Source organism: Gymnogyps californianus, chromosome 19 (genome assembly GCF_018139145.2).
Source record: "Gymnogyps californianus isolate 813 chromosome 19, ASM1813914v2, whole genome shotgun sequence".
Taxonomy (NCBI): Eukaryota; Metazoa; Chordata; class Aves; order Accipitriformes; family Cathartidae; genus Gymnogyps; species Gymnogyps californianus.
In genome coordinates, this window is record NC_059489.1 from 14,173,006 (window position 1) to 14,188,974 (window position 15,969).

The 15,969-nt window shown below is 39.5% G+C and overlaps 1 protein-coding gene across 1 annotated transcript; it reads right to left on the bottom strand.

Annotated features, from left to right (window-relative positions):
• Window positions 1-6,605: 6,605 nt before the first annotated feature.
• On the bottom strand, window positions 6,606-15,732 carry DHRS7C (dehydrogenase/reductase 7C). Its single transcript, XM_050908535.1, has 7 exons — window positions 15,689-15,732; window positions 15,076-15,231; window positions 10,596-10,708; window positions 8,974-9,184; window positions 8,307-8,399; window positions 7,433-7,588; window positions 6,606-6,919 (listed from the first exon to the last, which is right to left on the bottom strand). Exons 2-7 carry the CDS (start codon window positions 15,227-15,229, stop codon window positions 6,711-6,713), a joined length of 936 nt encoding a protein of 311 aa, XP_050764492.1. The 5' UTR covers window positions 15,230-15,231; window positions 15,689-15,732; the 3' UTR covers window positions 6,606-6,710.
• Window positions 15,733-15,969: the final 237 nt, after the last annotated feature.

Consider the following 15,969-nt stretch of genomic DNA (forward strand, 5'->3'; position numbering starts at 1 on the left):
CTGATTGTGCACAGCTGGTCCTGGTAACAGGGGTTTGGCTTTGAAAACCGTAGGTCTCTCAGAGGATGAGGAACTGCTGGGGAGAAACAGGGTCCACTTGGCAAAGCTGGACAAAAGCATCTTTGTGATCAGGCTGGCCAACCTGTTGAGAAATACTTTAAACTAGGAATAATGGAGGAGGGAGATTTTGTCATGAGGTAGAAGTCAACAGTGATGGAAAGAAAAAGGCGCAAGGTGACAGGAAAAAATGAGACCTCAGGAATGATAAAACAGAGTAAAGAAAAACCCACCTCAAGTGTATGTACACAAATGCAAACAGCCTGGGAAACAAGTGGGAGGAACTAGATCTCCACATGCAGTCGACAAGCTGCAATATCATTGGAGTAAGAGATGTTGTACAATTGGGCTGCTGTGATTGCTGAAGACTAACTCTGTGGAGAAGGACTTGGGGATATTGTTGAACTGAGACCATAGCAAGCTGAAAATGTGCCTGACAGAAAGAAAGCCAACAGCATCTTGGGCTGTATTAACAGGAACATACCCAGGAGATTCAGGGAAGTGATTATTCCTTGCCACTTAGCATTCATTAGATGACATATAGAATACTGTGTCCAGTTTTGGGCTCCACAACACAGGAAACACAGCAACAAAGTGGATTAAGTTCAGCAGACGGCCACCAAGATGGTGAGGAGGCTGGAGCACGTGATATGAGAAGAGGCTGAGGCTTTTTCTGCCTGCAGAGGAGACTTCAGAGGGACCTGAAGCCTTCCAATATCTGCAATGTCTAGCAGTCTTCCAGTTTCTACAAGAAGGTTATTTATGACATGGAGCCAGGTTTTTCACACTGGTGCATTGTAGGAGAATGAGAGACACTGGACATAGGTTCAGATAAGAGAGTCTTGGACAGGATATAAGGAGAAACTTTCCCATCATGAGGACTGTCAAGCAGTGAAACTGGCTGCCTAGATGAGGCAGCAGTCTTCCTCCTTGGAGGTTTTCAAAGACCTGACTAGGTAAAGCCCTGAGTAACCTGGTCTTGCCTCATAGCTGATAGGAGGGTGGACCAAAGATCTCCTGAGGTATCTTCCCACCTGAGTTATCCTACGATCCTTCCCTGCTGCCTCCCCAAAACTGAATATAATATTTGGAAATATTTGGAACCTCTTTTTTCTGTTCCCTTTAGTACCGATTGCATCTTTCTTTATACTTCAAATACTAAATGAACGTTTATTTTCAAGGTTCAAGTTTTGCCCCGCTACCCAATAGCAGAAATTCCTTGTCATCAGCCTATATTTTCCTACAATCAGCTGCTGGCTCCTGTCCTACAAAATTTAAAATTAGCATCGTAATTTCTTCATGCTTTTCATGTCCTGTCGAAATAAGGTAAGTTATATGCAGTCCGCTAGCTTTATAATTGATTAATTTATGGTAATTGTGCACCATGACTTCACATGAAGTTTAGAAAGAACAATTGCCATAGTATTCTCCTTATTAATTTAGCAGTTAACTTATTCCCAGCTTCTAAACACTCACGAACACCTTAAAAACAAACGAACAAACAAACAAACAAACAAACAAATGTAAAGTGGCATTTCTGAATAGTGACTGGGGTAGACTGTGTCCTGCCAGCTGAAACCTTATTGCATAGAGCACTGTGGGACTCGCTAAAGGATGTCAGTCGGGTATTTATACCCCAAGTCATCTCCTGGTACCTTTAGCAGGGTTTGTTTGATTATATGTTTTACTCTCCCTAACTTGTCTGTACTTTCATTAATTTTCAGCATTTGGTATTCATCCAGATTTTCCCATCCAGTGGGAAAACTGACAGAATCACATTCTCTGGGTGGGGGAATATCAAAGTTATCTTGGCTGGAGACCAACTGCAAAACTCACCTATGCCTATAGAATCACACAGAATTATAGAATAATTTAAGTTAAAAGGTACTTCTGGAGGTTTCTGGTCCAACTTCCCCTCTCAAAACCAGATCAATTAGATGATGTTGCTCAGAGCCTTGAGCAGTTGAGTTTTGAATATATTCAAGAAGTAAGATTTCCTGACCTCATTGGCAACCTGTCCCAATGCTTAACTACTGTAATTGTGGAAAACATAGTTCCTAACATTTAATCAGAATTTCATGTGTTCTGATTTGTGTCCATTACCTTTTTTTCTTCCACTGTGCACATCTGAGAAGAGTCTGGCTCCATCTTCTCTACACCATCCCACTAGGTAGCTGTAGACAGCAATAAGATTTCCCTTTTCATCTTTAGAAAAGTCTGTCTTTATTCATTACAGCATACCCAATATTCTGAAGCTGCCACCTTCAGTTCTGCAGATGAAAAAAGCAGTTGCTAGAGATTTTGGTATCCACTCTGGTAGAAGTAGTCTCAATCCCTTGACCAGAACACAAGATCTTGATTCCTTCCACTTGTTTCACATATTTCTTTGTGACAGAGATGTTTCTAACATCTTCACTGATAGAGGAATTATTCCTGATTCCATCTGACTTTCTGCTTTTCTTCCTTTATAATAACTGTGGTCTCTTTACAATAGACTTTTACCCATCTCATGTTGTTCCTGGGCGTCACTGATGAATTTCCACCTCATCCAGGAACATGGTGATACCTACAAGATCTTTAAAAGATCTAATTTAAGCGCCTCAATTTTTTTTCTTAGCCTGCAGTTTATAAACACAGACTGGTAGTATTTACCATACGCCCTTTCCTCAGGATTGTTTCTCTCAGTGGTTTGCACTCAAAGTGCCGTATGTGGACCAGAGAGAGCTTTTAAATAATTGTGCAATAGGACCCCCATCCTGATCAATTCTTAAATCTCAGATGGTCTGCTTTTCTCACATGCTAACCATTCAAGAAGGTGTATGTCTTTTGCTGGATGTCTGGTAAACAAACTCACCTGATGAAATGCGAGACTTCTTATCCCTATTTGCAACCTATGATTTCACATTCTGGCCCTTATTTTAACTTTTGACTCCTGGTTTGCAGACATCGATAATTCTGGCTTAAGTCCTGGAACCACATTATTTGAAAACAGGCAAAAAAAAAAAAAAAAAAAAAAGCTTATCAAATACTGTGGCATTTTTATTCCAGTTCTTTTGACCCAATCAATCTTGATGAATGTGGCATCTCAGTAAACTTCAGACACCTGTGGCACAGATACACAGACCTACAGTTGTGCTGGTTACCCAGAGTCCAGTGAAAGTTAATGAGAGAAATAGGCACTTCTAGGATGCAATTCATATTATCCTAAGCTGTATGTCAGATAAATCACAGGTTACAGGCACCTGTTTCTTTCCACTGCTTAAGAAGGGGATCTGGAAGGTTAGCTCTGGGTAGGCTATGTCTAGGACAGATGTCTAAAATTGGACGAGAGTCTCCTCACTTCTAAGACTTTCCAGTTTAGCATTCTTTTAAATTATTCCTTACTTCAAGGGCCCTTCTGTCCAGCAGTGTCAATTTTCTTGGCCAACACCAAGAAATAGTTGATTTCAGCACAACCCCCCATATATTTACAACAGTGCAACTGCAGCTCACATTAAAAGAAAATTATGTGCCCTTTAGGCATGTGAGAAGCTTAAAAAAATTAAAGGAGCTGTAGTTTAATATCTTTCTCCTATGACTTCTACAACTAAAACTGCAGGCCTAGTTTTGTCCTCATTTATAAAAGTCAGTATTATTAAGGAATCTACATAGATTAAAATATGGCTGAGCGAGGCTCACAGAAAATATCTCTTAATGAACTTATCTCATAATATTTCTTTTTATTATCATAATATTTTTTATATACAACATATATCCACAGGTATTTAGATAGTGAGGCAGAGATGGACAAATGAAATAGAAAACTTCAGATTAAATAATAGATTTCCCTGGAGGAAAAAATACTGCTTCAGAAATACCAGTGGAGAAACCTTGTTCTCAATATGAGAAAAAACCACAGAATTATAGAAAAGTGTGACACATTTAAAAGGTCACCTAATCCTTCTTTTCCTCTAGGCAGGATAAACTAAAGCTACATTGCTTTTTTACAGATGTTTCATTAATCTCTTCTTTAAAGCTTCCAAAGACAGGCATTCTAAAATTTCTGTGGCAATTTATCCTTCATGCTTAACTATTCCTAGCAGAAAATTCTTTCCCTGTAAATCTCCTTTGTAGTAATTTTAGCACATTGTCCTACTACAGCAGAAATGGAGAACAGTTTAGTTCTATCCTCTTGGCAGTACATTTTAGGTATTTGAAAATTGTTTAGATATAACTTTCTTCTACTTTCTAGATTAAAATACATCTGTTCTTTAAAAAATTCTTGATAGCTCACAGGTGTTATTTTACCTTTGTCACTCTCACTGCTTTTCACTGTGGTTTCTTGAACTGTTCCACATTTTAAAAGTGAAATATTCAAAACCAGTGAAGAATTTCTGCTGATATCTAGAAAGCGCAAAATGGAGCAGAAGGATTATTCAGCTTATTTTAACATGCAATCCACTTGTTTTTACAACAAAGCAAGACAATGTTGATTCATGTTTAGCTGTGATGTCCTATGATTCTCTGATCCTTTTCTGATGAAAATACCCAGTTATTCCATATTTGTTTTTTGTGGAGCTGTGAAGGGCTTGGCTGCTGCTGAGGTACAGACACAAGTATAACTGAGACTACAGCAAAAGCCCATTTGTTTGAGGGAGTAGAGTTCTGGTGAGGAGCAAGAAAATTTTGGACAAACTGGATATTTGACTTCACAGTTAAGGTATAGTCATTCAAACAGCAATAAAAGCCCAGTGCTACAATAGAAAATAGATGGAGCTGCAGCAGGTACTGCAGGAACTGGTTACTTCTCATTAGTGTGAACTACTTCCCTGAGTAAGGTAGATGCATGCATGTTTCCTGAAGCCAGAGTGATTGAACTAGAGATACAAGAAAAGGTTAACATCCCTGCAAGATGATAACCATGTATTTCCTTGCACTGAGAATTCCTTTCATGTTTGGTGATTCTTACTGATAGAGGTAGATAAGTGCAGCTGGTGTTGAAAGTTATATGAGCAACAGGGCTTGTTGTAGCAGCAAGTGCAGTTTGGTTGCATGCTTTCTGAGTAGGTAGTTCCTTTGTAAGTATTCTGCAAACACGGCATTTTGACAGTGTCTGCAAAAAAGCAGGTGATCGTGATCTCTGTGAGTACTGATGACACAAGAAAGGCCAGGGGAAGGTTTGGGAGACAGAATTTAAGCTCTTAGATGTAAAACTGAAGATCAGGACACCCTTGCATTAGCTTTATTTATATTTTGGTTCAGCTTACAGGATGAGACAAAAAGGGGCTAAGTCCTCAGCATGAACTGGCAAAATGTAATAGGGAAGAGAAGCCTAGAATGACTAGGAGTGAGAGAACTTTGGGAATATATGGAATTTACACAATTGACATAAGTAATGGCCATGCTCATGTTGGAGATGATGATTAATTACCACAGGTAGCAGAGTGGACAAGGGAACTCAATGCTCAGTAGCAGTCAGAAAAATATCTCAAAACCAGGAATTTGCATAAGACATGCAAAAGAAGAACAGAAGTGAAAAACCCGGGAAGCATCTGTATGCCTGTCTGTGAGTCCAGATTATTATATATCTATCTTGAATGCTGCATGCAACTGTGGCCTGTCCATCTTAAAAAAAAAAAAAAAAGATAAGGTAAACCAAGAAAAGATATAAAGAAGAACAAGAAGAATAATCTAGACTTCTCACAAAGAGAGAAAAGAGAGAGTGAATAGATGCCGGGGCTCTCCAACTTGGAAAACAGGTAACTGCATGGAAAGTATGATGGGCACGGATGACTGGGAGTGAATGAACTGAGTACCATTAATTTTTGTCTCTCACAATAAAAGAAGTAGGAGATATCAGAGAATATTATCTAACACCAGGTTTAAAGTAAACATAAGGAAATCTTTTTTTGTATATGATTAGTTCCTTTCCTCAGGGATGGAATGTTTCAAAAAGGAATTTGAAAAATTTGTGTAAAAAATTGATAATCTAACAAGACGCAGAGACAGATTCTGTTTCAAACTGTGTAGCAGATTACCAGAACCTGGGAGAGTATAATACAAGGAGTGTCTCCATATTATTGTCCCATTCTTATAATCCATCTTTTAAGCATGTACTTCAGGGTCCTGGCGCAGATGAGATATTGAACTAGATAAGCCCTTATTTGGGCTCACTATTTGCATATCCTGCAAATACTTCCAAAAAGCACATCTGAGGAACACTCTGATCAAGGCTCTAACCCCATTTTCCACTGATTTTTGCTCCTCTGTCTCCCACTTCTCCCTACTTCTCCATCCCTTTGTTCCTGTAAGTTCCCATCAGTCCTAGCACTGACAGACTATTCTGATAAGTTGCTGCAGGTCCCCAGACTTTGATCTACCTATTTAGATTGGGAATTGCTCTCTTATAACAGCAATAGAGTTCCTAGTAGAGTTTTTCCCATACTGTTGTAATGCAAACAATGATATCTTGTCATATTCACTAAATCCAGAAAAGTGGAAGTCCCACAGATGAATGTGCGTTAATGGTAGTGAATCAGTAAGTGAGACATTGGCTGGTTCATGTTTAATAAAGCCTCCTCCTTTATTCTACCCATGGTGAGAAGCAGAAATCATTGACGTTTGAAACATAAACTTTTTTTCAGGTCAAAAGCAGGGAAAAGAACTGAACAAAATCAATTTTCGTCTTCTGTCTTCAGCTTTTCCCTAATCCCTGAGGCAACAATGGCAAAAAACAGCTCAGGGAAAAAGGTGCGAATGTAAACTGCTGCTCTGGGGATAGGGTTGGCCATAAGTACCTCCTGCTTCTTACTGCTCACTGTGCGCAAGACTTCCTCTGCCACCTCCACTGGGTGCACACCATATGCCACCTTTCTGAAAAAGACTGTAAATCAAACAGAGGAGTGAGAGCTACAGACAGACAGACAGATAGACAGACACATCTGAGGGAATGGTGCTGAAAAGATACACAGCTAGTGCATCAGTAAAATTAGTTAAATTCCTACACACTTTCAATCCCTTACCCTTCCCTTCCCCTCATCAGTATGTCCCTAAGATGTTTTTACAATTTTGAAGTAAAATCTTCACAGTCCCTAAGAGAAGGACCAACTTGAGTGCAGTGGAACTCTCCCTTGGGACCTTTCATACTCTGCACTACCTCCATTCCTCATGCCCTGGTGTATTTATTTTCTCACATAATGTTCTCTTTCCATGTTCCTTCTCTTTTCACCAGGATCATCTGAACTCTCCAATCTCTCTTTTCTTTTGCTCCCCTAACCTGTTCATCCTTTCTGTCATTTCCATTCTTTTCCCTATGCTCTTTTCTTCTCCCTGGGAAAAGCCTCCTTACTGCTATTTGGGCCTCATCTACCATCTCTCTTGATGCATCAAACCTTACATTTCCAAATAGATGCCTCCCAGTTGCCATGTGCTGGTTGGCGATGGTATGAACAGATGAAGGTTGGATTCACAGTGCTGACAGAAATATCAAATTCTTCCATTTCAGCTCTAAGACAATCAAAAAAGCCTACAGCAGCATGCTTAGAAGCAGCATCTAAAAGAAAGAAAAAAACCCCACATATGCATGTTTGGATATATGAATGCATGGATATAGATGTATGATAGAGCTCCATAAAACATGAATGTTTGGAAAATTAAGCATGGAATGATTAGCCATCCTGTCACAGTCAAAAATGTCTATTTACATCTATCCTATATTTTCTGTCCACTTACTTTGCATTTTATTAATGCAAAGACCTTTCATCATAATTCAGGACAGCTTAGTTTTGTTAGGAGCTTTGGATGAAAGACCGCCTTGAAATTTTTCTGGAAAGCCAAGCAGAATACAATTGCTACATCTCCTTTCAAACTCCTTCACATAAATCCATTAACTGCGTGAGTCTCCCTTTACAAAGCAGTAGCTAGTAGCTACCAGTATGTTATATTTATACACTACTTCATTCTTCATTATGGTTTCCTCTAATATGCCAGTACCGATGTTAGACCTACAAGTTTGCTGTTTCCTGAATGTCTCCTAAGATCATAAAAAAACCTTGCTGTCACATTTGATATCCTCTTGTCCTCAAGTACCTTAGGCAGTAGTTATACTTCAAAGATAGTATTTTAACTATTCCTTCTTGAGTTCCACTTCTTCAAAAATTTTTCAGCCAAATATTGTATTAATATTTGACTGAATTAGGATGCATTATCAGTGCCATGGAATGCTCACAACTTACGTATTAGAATGTACATTTTTGCTATGTATAACTTACAAGCTGCACGAAATGGGATTCCTATTTTTCCTTGGATACTATTAATTAGAACAATTTGGCCAGTTCTTCTTGAGATCATGTTGGGAAGAATGGCTGAAAAAAAAGAAATAAAAGAAATAGCCACATAAGTAGAACAGCTCAATGTATTTAGTGAAATGAAGTGACAGCCGAAGTGTAGATAGCACAACTTTAATTAAGTTTGTCTCAACACTGCAATCAAAAGTATCACAAAATCCGGTAGCTGGAAATTGAGTGTCTTCTAGACTTCAGTTGGATTCTATATGCAGATCTGGGTGCAGTATTATCACAGTTAATTGTCAGCCTGTCTGTATCCTTGCAAGGGTTTTGAAAACAATTGTCTTTGTAACAAAGGCAGCAAGCATGTTAATAAAAGAGTCACCATATGCAAAATACAATAAGCAGGCATTTAAAAAAATGTCTATGTTTCAAACATCTGCTTATATATTTCTTGACCAATCTATTTCCAAATCCAGGCACTCTGATTTTGATCTTCTTCACCTCAATTTCAGTCCATTGATTTTCACAGAATTGTTTTTTATTATAGTGCAGAAGGCAAAAATAAGTGCAAATGAAATAGCGTAATGCCAATGACTTGGATCTCAAGCTTTAAGTGGCAACAGCAAAACAGGAAAAAAAATTAAAATACCTTTGGTTAATGTTATAGGTCCAAAATAGTTGGCATCCATTATCTTTTTATCGAGTTCCAATGAAATGCTCTGCACTGCTCCTTTCACCTTCATACTTGCATTGTTGATCAGTATATCCACACAGCCATAGCAATTCAGGATTTCCTTAGCTACGTCTTGAATACATTTTATGTCTGAGATATCCAGAAGTATGAGCTTTGGTGCATATGTCTAATAAAGGAAAGACTTATTTCAAGGACACCTGTTATATAAAAATGTATTTTTATTTACTTGTCTCGTAAATTAATTTACCTTGATATCTGAAGACAGTGGTTTTAGCATTCTCACAAAAACTTTCATTTGCTCTTTTAACCCACTCTAGAAATAAGGTAGTTCAGCAATGGGTATTCATAGACTCTGAAATTCAGATGAAGCAGAACACCATGGGAAGGGTAAGCTGGACTAGCTCTACCCTATTGAGTTTTGTCTCTCTTGTCTCTTGAGACAGATAATAGACACAGTGACTCCTACCACTCCAAGTTCTGATCTTTCTGTAAGCAGCTCTCTGGAGAACTTTACTGACCACAGAGTCTAGGATATAGTGCTTTGACAGATAATTTACATATACATGGGGGGCAGTTGGAAGGTAGGAATGGTTTGTTCAGCTATAGGTTATCCAAACAGAGTTTACATTTGTACGATTTCTGCAAAGATGTAGATTTTATCAGCTATGGGACAGAGGAATGAACTCTGAGTATCTTCTCTTACTATATTAATAAGACAATGTAATGCAGATCCCTTAGTCATACTTAATTTTCTTTTCCTAGTTGAGTCTGTGGAGACTAACATGAACGCACTACTTTTATGGTTGTTTATGCAGATGAATGAACCTCACTGCAAAAAAGGGTCAAACGCAAATATTTGTTGTTCTGGTGAGCAATGGGTGTAGAATTTGTGTGATGCCTTCAGGAACACCTGTGCCCTGAAATGAGTCAGCTAAAACCATTGGTCACAGAAGGAAAGCTTTCCCATGAGCATCAAAGAAACACCTTCCAAAGAACTGGCAGCAGGGGCAGCCTTGCATGTCTACTTGCATGGTGATCTAGTCAGTGGTAATGAGGAAAGGGCACTCTTATTCATATGCTCCCATGCCCTTCCAGCTGGGACTTCTCCCAAAGTAGTGGAGAAACTCAAAATTAATTCAATCTTTAGACCCATCTCCCACTCCTTGAGCACTCTAATTATGTGAAAAATGGATGGTAGTTCCTGTGATTAAATGAAGCGCTTTGGATCCCTTTCATCCAAATTAACAGGCAAATTCCTCTGCCTAGCATTTCTAGTTGGGTGGCCTGTTCAAAATGCAGGCCCACTCAGTTGCTTTACAGTAATTGCCATGAATTAGCTCAAGAGAGCAGGATTTCTGACTTATACTTTTGGCATTGTGCTCTGAAGACCTTCAGAGGTGTTTCTCTCTCTCTCTCTCTGGACTGTTGGATATATTACCTGGGTGACCAAAATCACCCTTAACAGTGAGTCATGTTTCATGTACTTTGTTTTACTGGATTTAAAAGCACTTTGTGTACCTGAACAAGGTATTTACCTCAAGTTGTGAATTTTCAAAGCAGAGTGAAGAAATACTTACTGTACTGGGATCTGCCACACTTATTAAAGCATCGTACAAGGCTTCTAACTTTTCCCATGTCCTGCCACACAACACAAGCCTTGCTCCTCCTGTGTGGAACACCCGAGAACATTCTAGGAGAGAAATAAGATCAAAAGAAATAATAACAATAATAATTTGATTTTGTTTATTTTGCTTGAAATGGGATGCTGGTTTTGCTAATGATGTTGAATCTATGCTTTAAAATTCATTAATTTTGAAAGAATAAATATATAGGAGAAAAAAGAAAGCATTAAATGGCAATAATATAAATGTGAGTAATAAATTAAAATTTAATGTAATGGTATAATGCACAATTATGCAGATTATGAAATACCAGGCTGCAGCATCTTGACAGCATGTGTCTGGTCTATTTTCTTCTCTAGGTGGTGTTGAGGGAGAATATATTCCTCACTATACTGTCAGTTTAGCCAAAGAAAAGCATTTAAAAACATGGATCATAGATATCTCATGGGCATCTTTTAGGAATTCATTGTCAATTGTAGCCCTCTGGCTGTTACAGGCTGCTACAGGGTGCATATTCTAGCTCAGCTGAACTGAAACTGTGTCTCTCAGTCCAGGAATCTGTCAAGGTTGTCCTCCTTGCCAGGAAAAATACACAATTGCCTGCTTTTATTTTCTTGGAATAGATAATGTCTTACAGATAGGCCTGAGGATGCGACTGATGATGTGCCCACTGTGCCCCAAACCAGAGATCTGGTTTGTGTGCAGCCAATTAGTTGACAGTGGGTTATATGTACTGGTAGGACCGGAAATCAAGACTTATTTTTCCTTTCATGGGTTTTTTCCTTATTAGGTCTTCCAAAAAGCTCTCAACCTTGGAGCCCTCATATTGGGTCCCTAAACCAAATCTTCATGACAGTTACATATTCAGCATGGGAAGAACAGGAATATGGTCTTACAATTACTCTTATGCCTTTCCAGCCTGTTTGATTTGTCTTAACGCCTATGGTCTTTGTTGAATGGGCAACAGTACAACCCTAGTGCTATAGCTGTCTGTCCTCCAGACACAGCTGGAGCTGTGTCTTCAGATTTCAATACCCACAGGCAAATCCAGTTATGCTAATATGCCCATCTTAGATTTCTTAAATGCCCATGTTAGACTCTTAATATCTGTATGGAAGCACTTCTGGATCCACTCTTCTATTTTTGTAAACCTGTGCAGCTGGAAACTTTTATTTATGTAATCTTTTTAATTATTTACAACAGTAATTTTATGAATGTCTTTCATTTTCTTTTTTCTAGTATAGGAAGATTTTGGATGTAAAGCCCAAAAGGTTATTTGCCAGTACTAGGACAACTACACTAGTATTTTTCCTATAAACATAACAGTTGGGGCAACCTTGTGAACAAAATGTGACTACTGTGTGAAGAGCAATAAAAGGGAAAAAGGGAAACCAATTATGTTCTCCTCTAGAACTATCCTGGACTTTTCTGAGTTATAGCACTGAGAAGAAACAGGAATCAGGTTTAAATAACAACCATAAACCATTGCAAACATCTTCAATTATCATAGTTTTTGTTTCTCTTTTTTAACTTTGATGAATGTTGTCTTTAGTCCAGAAATTCTGGCTTGTGGGAAAAGGAATTTGGTTGCTGTCTAAGAGCTCAAATGTGCAGCAGCTGGCCAGACAGCTGGTATTTTAAAGCTCTGGATGAATGGCCATCACATATCCGTGAGTGGACTGCACAGCAAATTCTGCATGATTTGGAATCATTCAAGCCTGCAAATAACTTCTCGGTATCACCCTATGGGATACTGGCAGTAGATATGTTTAGGATAATAAAACATAGTTGCTTTGAGTTACCTCCTTTTTCATCTATGTGAAAAAGGATGTGTGTGTGTGATTGCCTTTGTAGCCTCAAGAGACAGGTAGCAGCTAGTCACAAAAAAAAAAAAAAAAAGATGAAGAAAGGTTAATGAGGAAATTGAACTTAGGAAAATCTTCCCCCAGTGTCATGCAGTGCTGGAGCAAGACACCTGGAGAAATCATAGAATCATAGAATGGTTTGGGTTGGAAAGGACCTTAAAGGTCATATAGTTCCAACTGCCCTGCCATGGGCACGGACACCTTCCACTAGATCAGGTTGCTCAAAGCCCCACCCAGCCTGGCCTTAAACACTTCCAGGGACGGGGCATTCACAACTTCTCTGGTCAACCTGTTCCAGTGTCTCACCACCCTCACAGTAAAAAATTTCTTCCTACTATCTAATCTAAATCTGCTCTCTTTCAGTTTAAAACCGTTACCCCTTGTCCTATCACTACACCCCCTGATAAAGAGTCCCTCCCCATCTTTCCTGTAGGCTCCCTTTAAGTACTGGAAGGCTGCTATAAGGTCTCCATGGAGCCTTCTCTTCTCCAGGCTAAACAACCTCAACTCTCTCAGCTTGTCCTCTTAGGGGAGATGCTCCAGCCCCCTGATCATCTTCATGGCCCTCCTCTGGACCTGCTCGAGCGGGTCCAGGTCTTTCTTATGCTGCGGGCCCCAGAGCTGAACACAGTACTCCAGGTGGGATCTCACGAGAGCGGAGCAGAGGGCAACAATCACCTCCCTTGACCTGCTGGGCATGCTTCTTTTGATGCAGCCCAGGATACAGTTGGCTTTCTGGGCTGCAAATGCACATTGCTGCTTCATACTCAGTTTTTCATCCACCAATACCCTCAAGTCCTTCTCCACAGGGCTGCTCTCAATCCACTCATCGCCCAGCCTGTATTTGTGCTTGGGATTGTCCCGACCCAGGTGCAGGACCTTGCACTTGGCCTTGTGGAACTTCATGAGGTTCACACGGGCCCACCTCTCTAGCCTGTCAAGGTCCCTCTGGATGGCATCCCTTCCCTCCAGCATGTTGACCGCACCACTCAGCTTGGTGTCATCGGCAAACTTGCTGAGGGTGCGCTCAATCCCGCTGTCCATGTCCCTGACAAAGACGTTAAATAATATTGGTCCCAATACCAACCCCTGAGGAATGCCATTCGTCACTGGTCTCAACTTGGACATCAAGCCGTTGACCGCAACTCTTTGAGTGCGACCATCCAGCCAATTCCTTATCCACGGAGTGGTCTACCTGCCAAGCCCATGTCTCTCCATTTTAGAGACAAGGATGTTGTGCAGGACAGTGTCAAATGCTTTGCACAAGTCCAGGCAGATGACGTCCATTGCTCTTCCCTTATCTTATGTTCAATAAATATTCTTTATCCTTGGAGGTTTCCAAGATTTGCCTTGAAGCCACACCAACCAGATCTAGCACTGGTGATATTCCTGCTCCAAGCAGGACTTTTGTCCAGAAACCTCCAGGCATCCTATGATTCTAAGAGACACTCAGTCTCAACTGAAGAACTCTGAATCATGACTCTGCAAACAAAAATACTGAAATATAACCAATCAGAGAAAATGCATGTTCATATTATCTTCAACTGAAACTGAAGTGTGTCAGGGAAAGGGAAAGACCAAGTGGGATGTGGAGTTCAGAATTATTTCATACCTTGTCCTAACAGGCTCTGATAAGGAGCACTCCTTGCCAGCATAGCGTGTATTTCTGTTGCAGGTCTCTGCTCTGTTCTGCTAAGGAATAATTCTGCAAGAGCATTCCCTTTCCCTATCTATTTTCTGCTTGGGAGTGCAAGGTTTCCAACATACAGCAAGACTTCATTGAAAATGCCAAAATGCTCAAGCTATGTTTGCCTCCTCAGGCACTTGCATGTACTGCCCCTCAAGTGATGCCTAGAGCAGGACTGTACATAAGCAATATATGACCCAGTACCTTTAATCTGGCAGCACTGTGTAGGCAGGAAATATGAGCCAAGAAGAAGTATATGCTAAGTGGCTGGCCACCCAGGCAGTCAGCTTATATAAATAGATAAATTATCATACACCCTTTCCTTCCGTCCACTGAACCCACCATTACACATAGCCAGGCAGCCCAGTTGGAGGTACTGGAGGATGTCAAGGGAAGAGGAGGAAGATGGATGATAGAGGGGGCAGAGCTATGAACAGGAACAGAGGGGTGAGCACTGTTATTTACAGGGAGCAGGAAATGTCAAAGTCTTTAAGAGCTGAAAAGGAACATGTAAAGTGTAAGGTGACACCTGTTTGTACTGATTTGCTGCTACCCTGCAGTGACAGCCTATGTAATAAGATCTAGTAGTAGCAACATGCTAAAAATAGCACTCTTAATGTGCTTACAAAACCTCTCATTCTATTGAATTAAATAAATATAAAGCTCTGCAGTTTCTAAAAGTTTACCAGCAGTTCCTGTGGCTGAGACTAAAAATGTACATTTAAAAACCATAGGATTTGTTTAAAAATATATTTCTTAAGTTCTGCTTCATCCAGACAGTTATGAATATAATACAAGGTAATGTATGCACATATTGTCACCTAAAGGGTGGTGCTCTGGCTGTTTCTGTTTTCTGACACTGAGAAGAAATAAGACAACTCACCCTTGCCCAGTCCAGAGATGGCATCTGTGATCACCACCACCTTGTTTTGCACAGCTGACTTGGACAATAGCCATCTGACTGACTGGTAAATGTAAATAATTCCACTGATCCCTAAGAGAAGCAGTGGTAGAGCAAATACAGCAAGAATACCCATCTCTGTGGGAGACAAAGGACCATATGAGAGTAACAGTAATCATAATATGCATTCATTATTTTTCAAATTATTCTTATCTAAGAAAGCAATGTTTTCATATATAGAAAATGCAGTAATCAGCATGCCGAAGGCTTGAAGCTTGTTTTCCAATCAATGGCTTAATATTATTATTTAATAAACAGGGTAATATTGTTTGTTTGTCTGTTTTCCTCATCATTGCATGGTCTAACCAAATCTGGATTCCTTTTATTCAAAATTACTGTATGTTGGCAAAAACATAATAGAATTTTAGTACAAATATTGCCTTGAGGCAAAACATAAGCTAAAATATAACACTGAACTTTTAATTATGTTGCTATTACAGGAAAACAGATAAGAAGCTTTTAATCCTAATTTCAGGTAAAACACATAGTAGAAGTGTTTTCTGTTCTAAAAGACAGAAAAAATAGAATCACTTACTACGGCTATGAAGACTCCAGGTACAGATAAAGCATTCTTTTCTATTTTTGTAAATTTTTGTATTACAGGTTTAATTAAAGTCCTTTAGCGATTTCATAGAGCATTGCAGTTGTTGAGGCTGCTTGCCCTGAATGAGAATGGCTATGTATAGCCATGTGACAGAGATACTTTAAAAGTAAATATAGCATCTACAGTGTGATTCGCATGCCTGACCTATCTAGTCCAACAGGCTGGACAGTCATGTAAAAGCTCTTAGTGCAGTATCAATTCAACTGGACAAA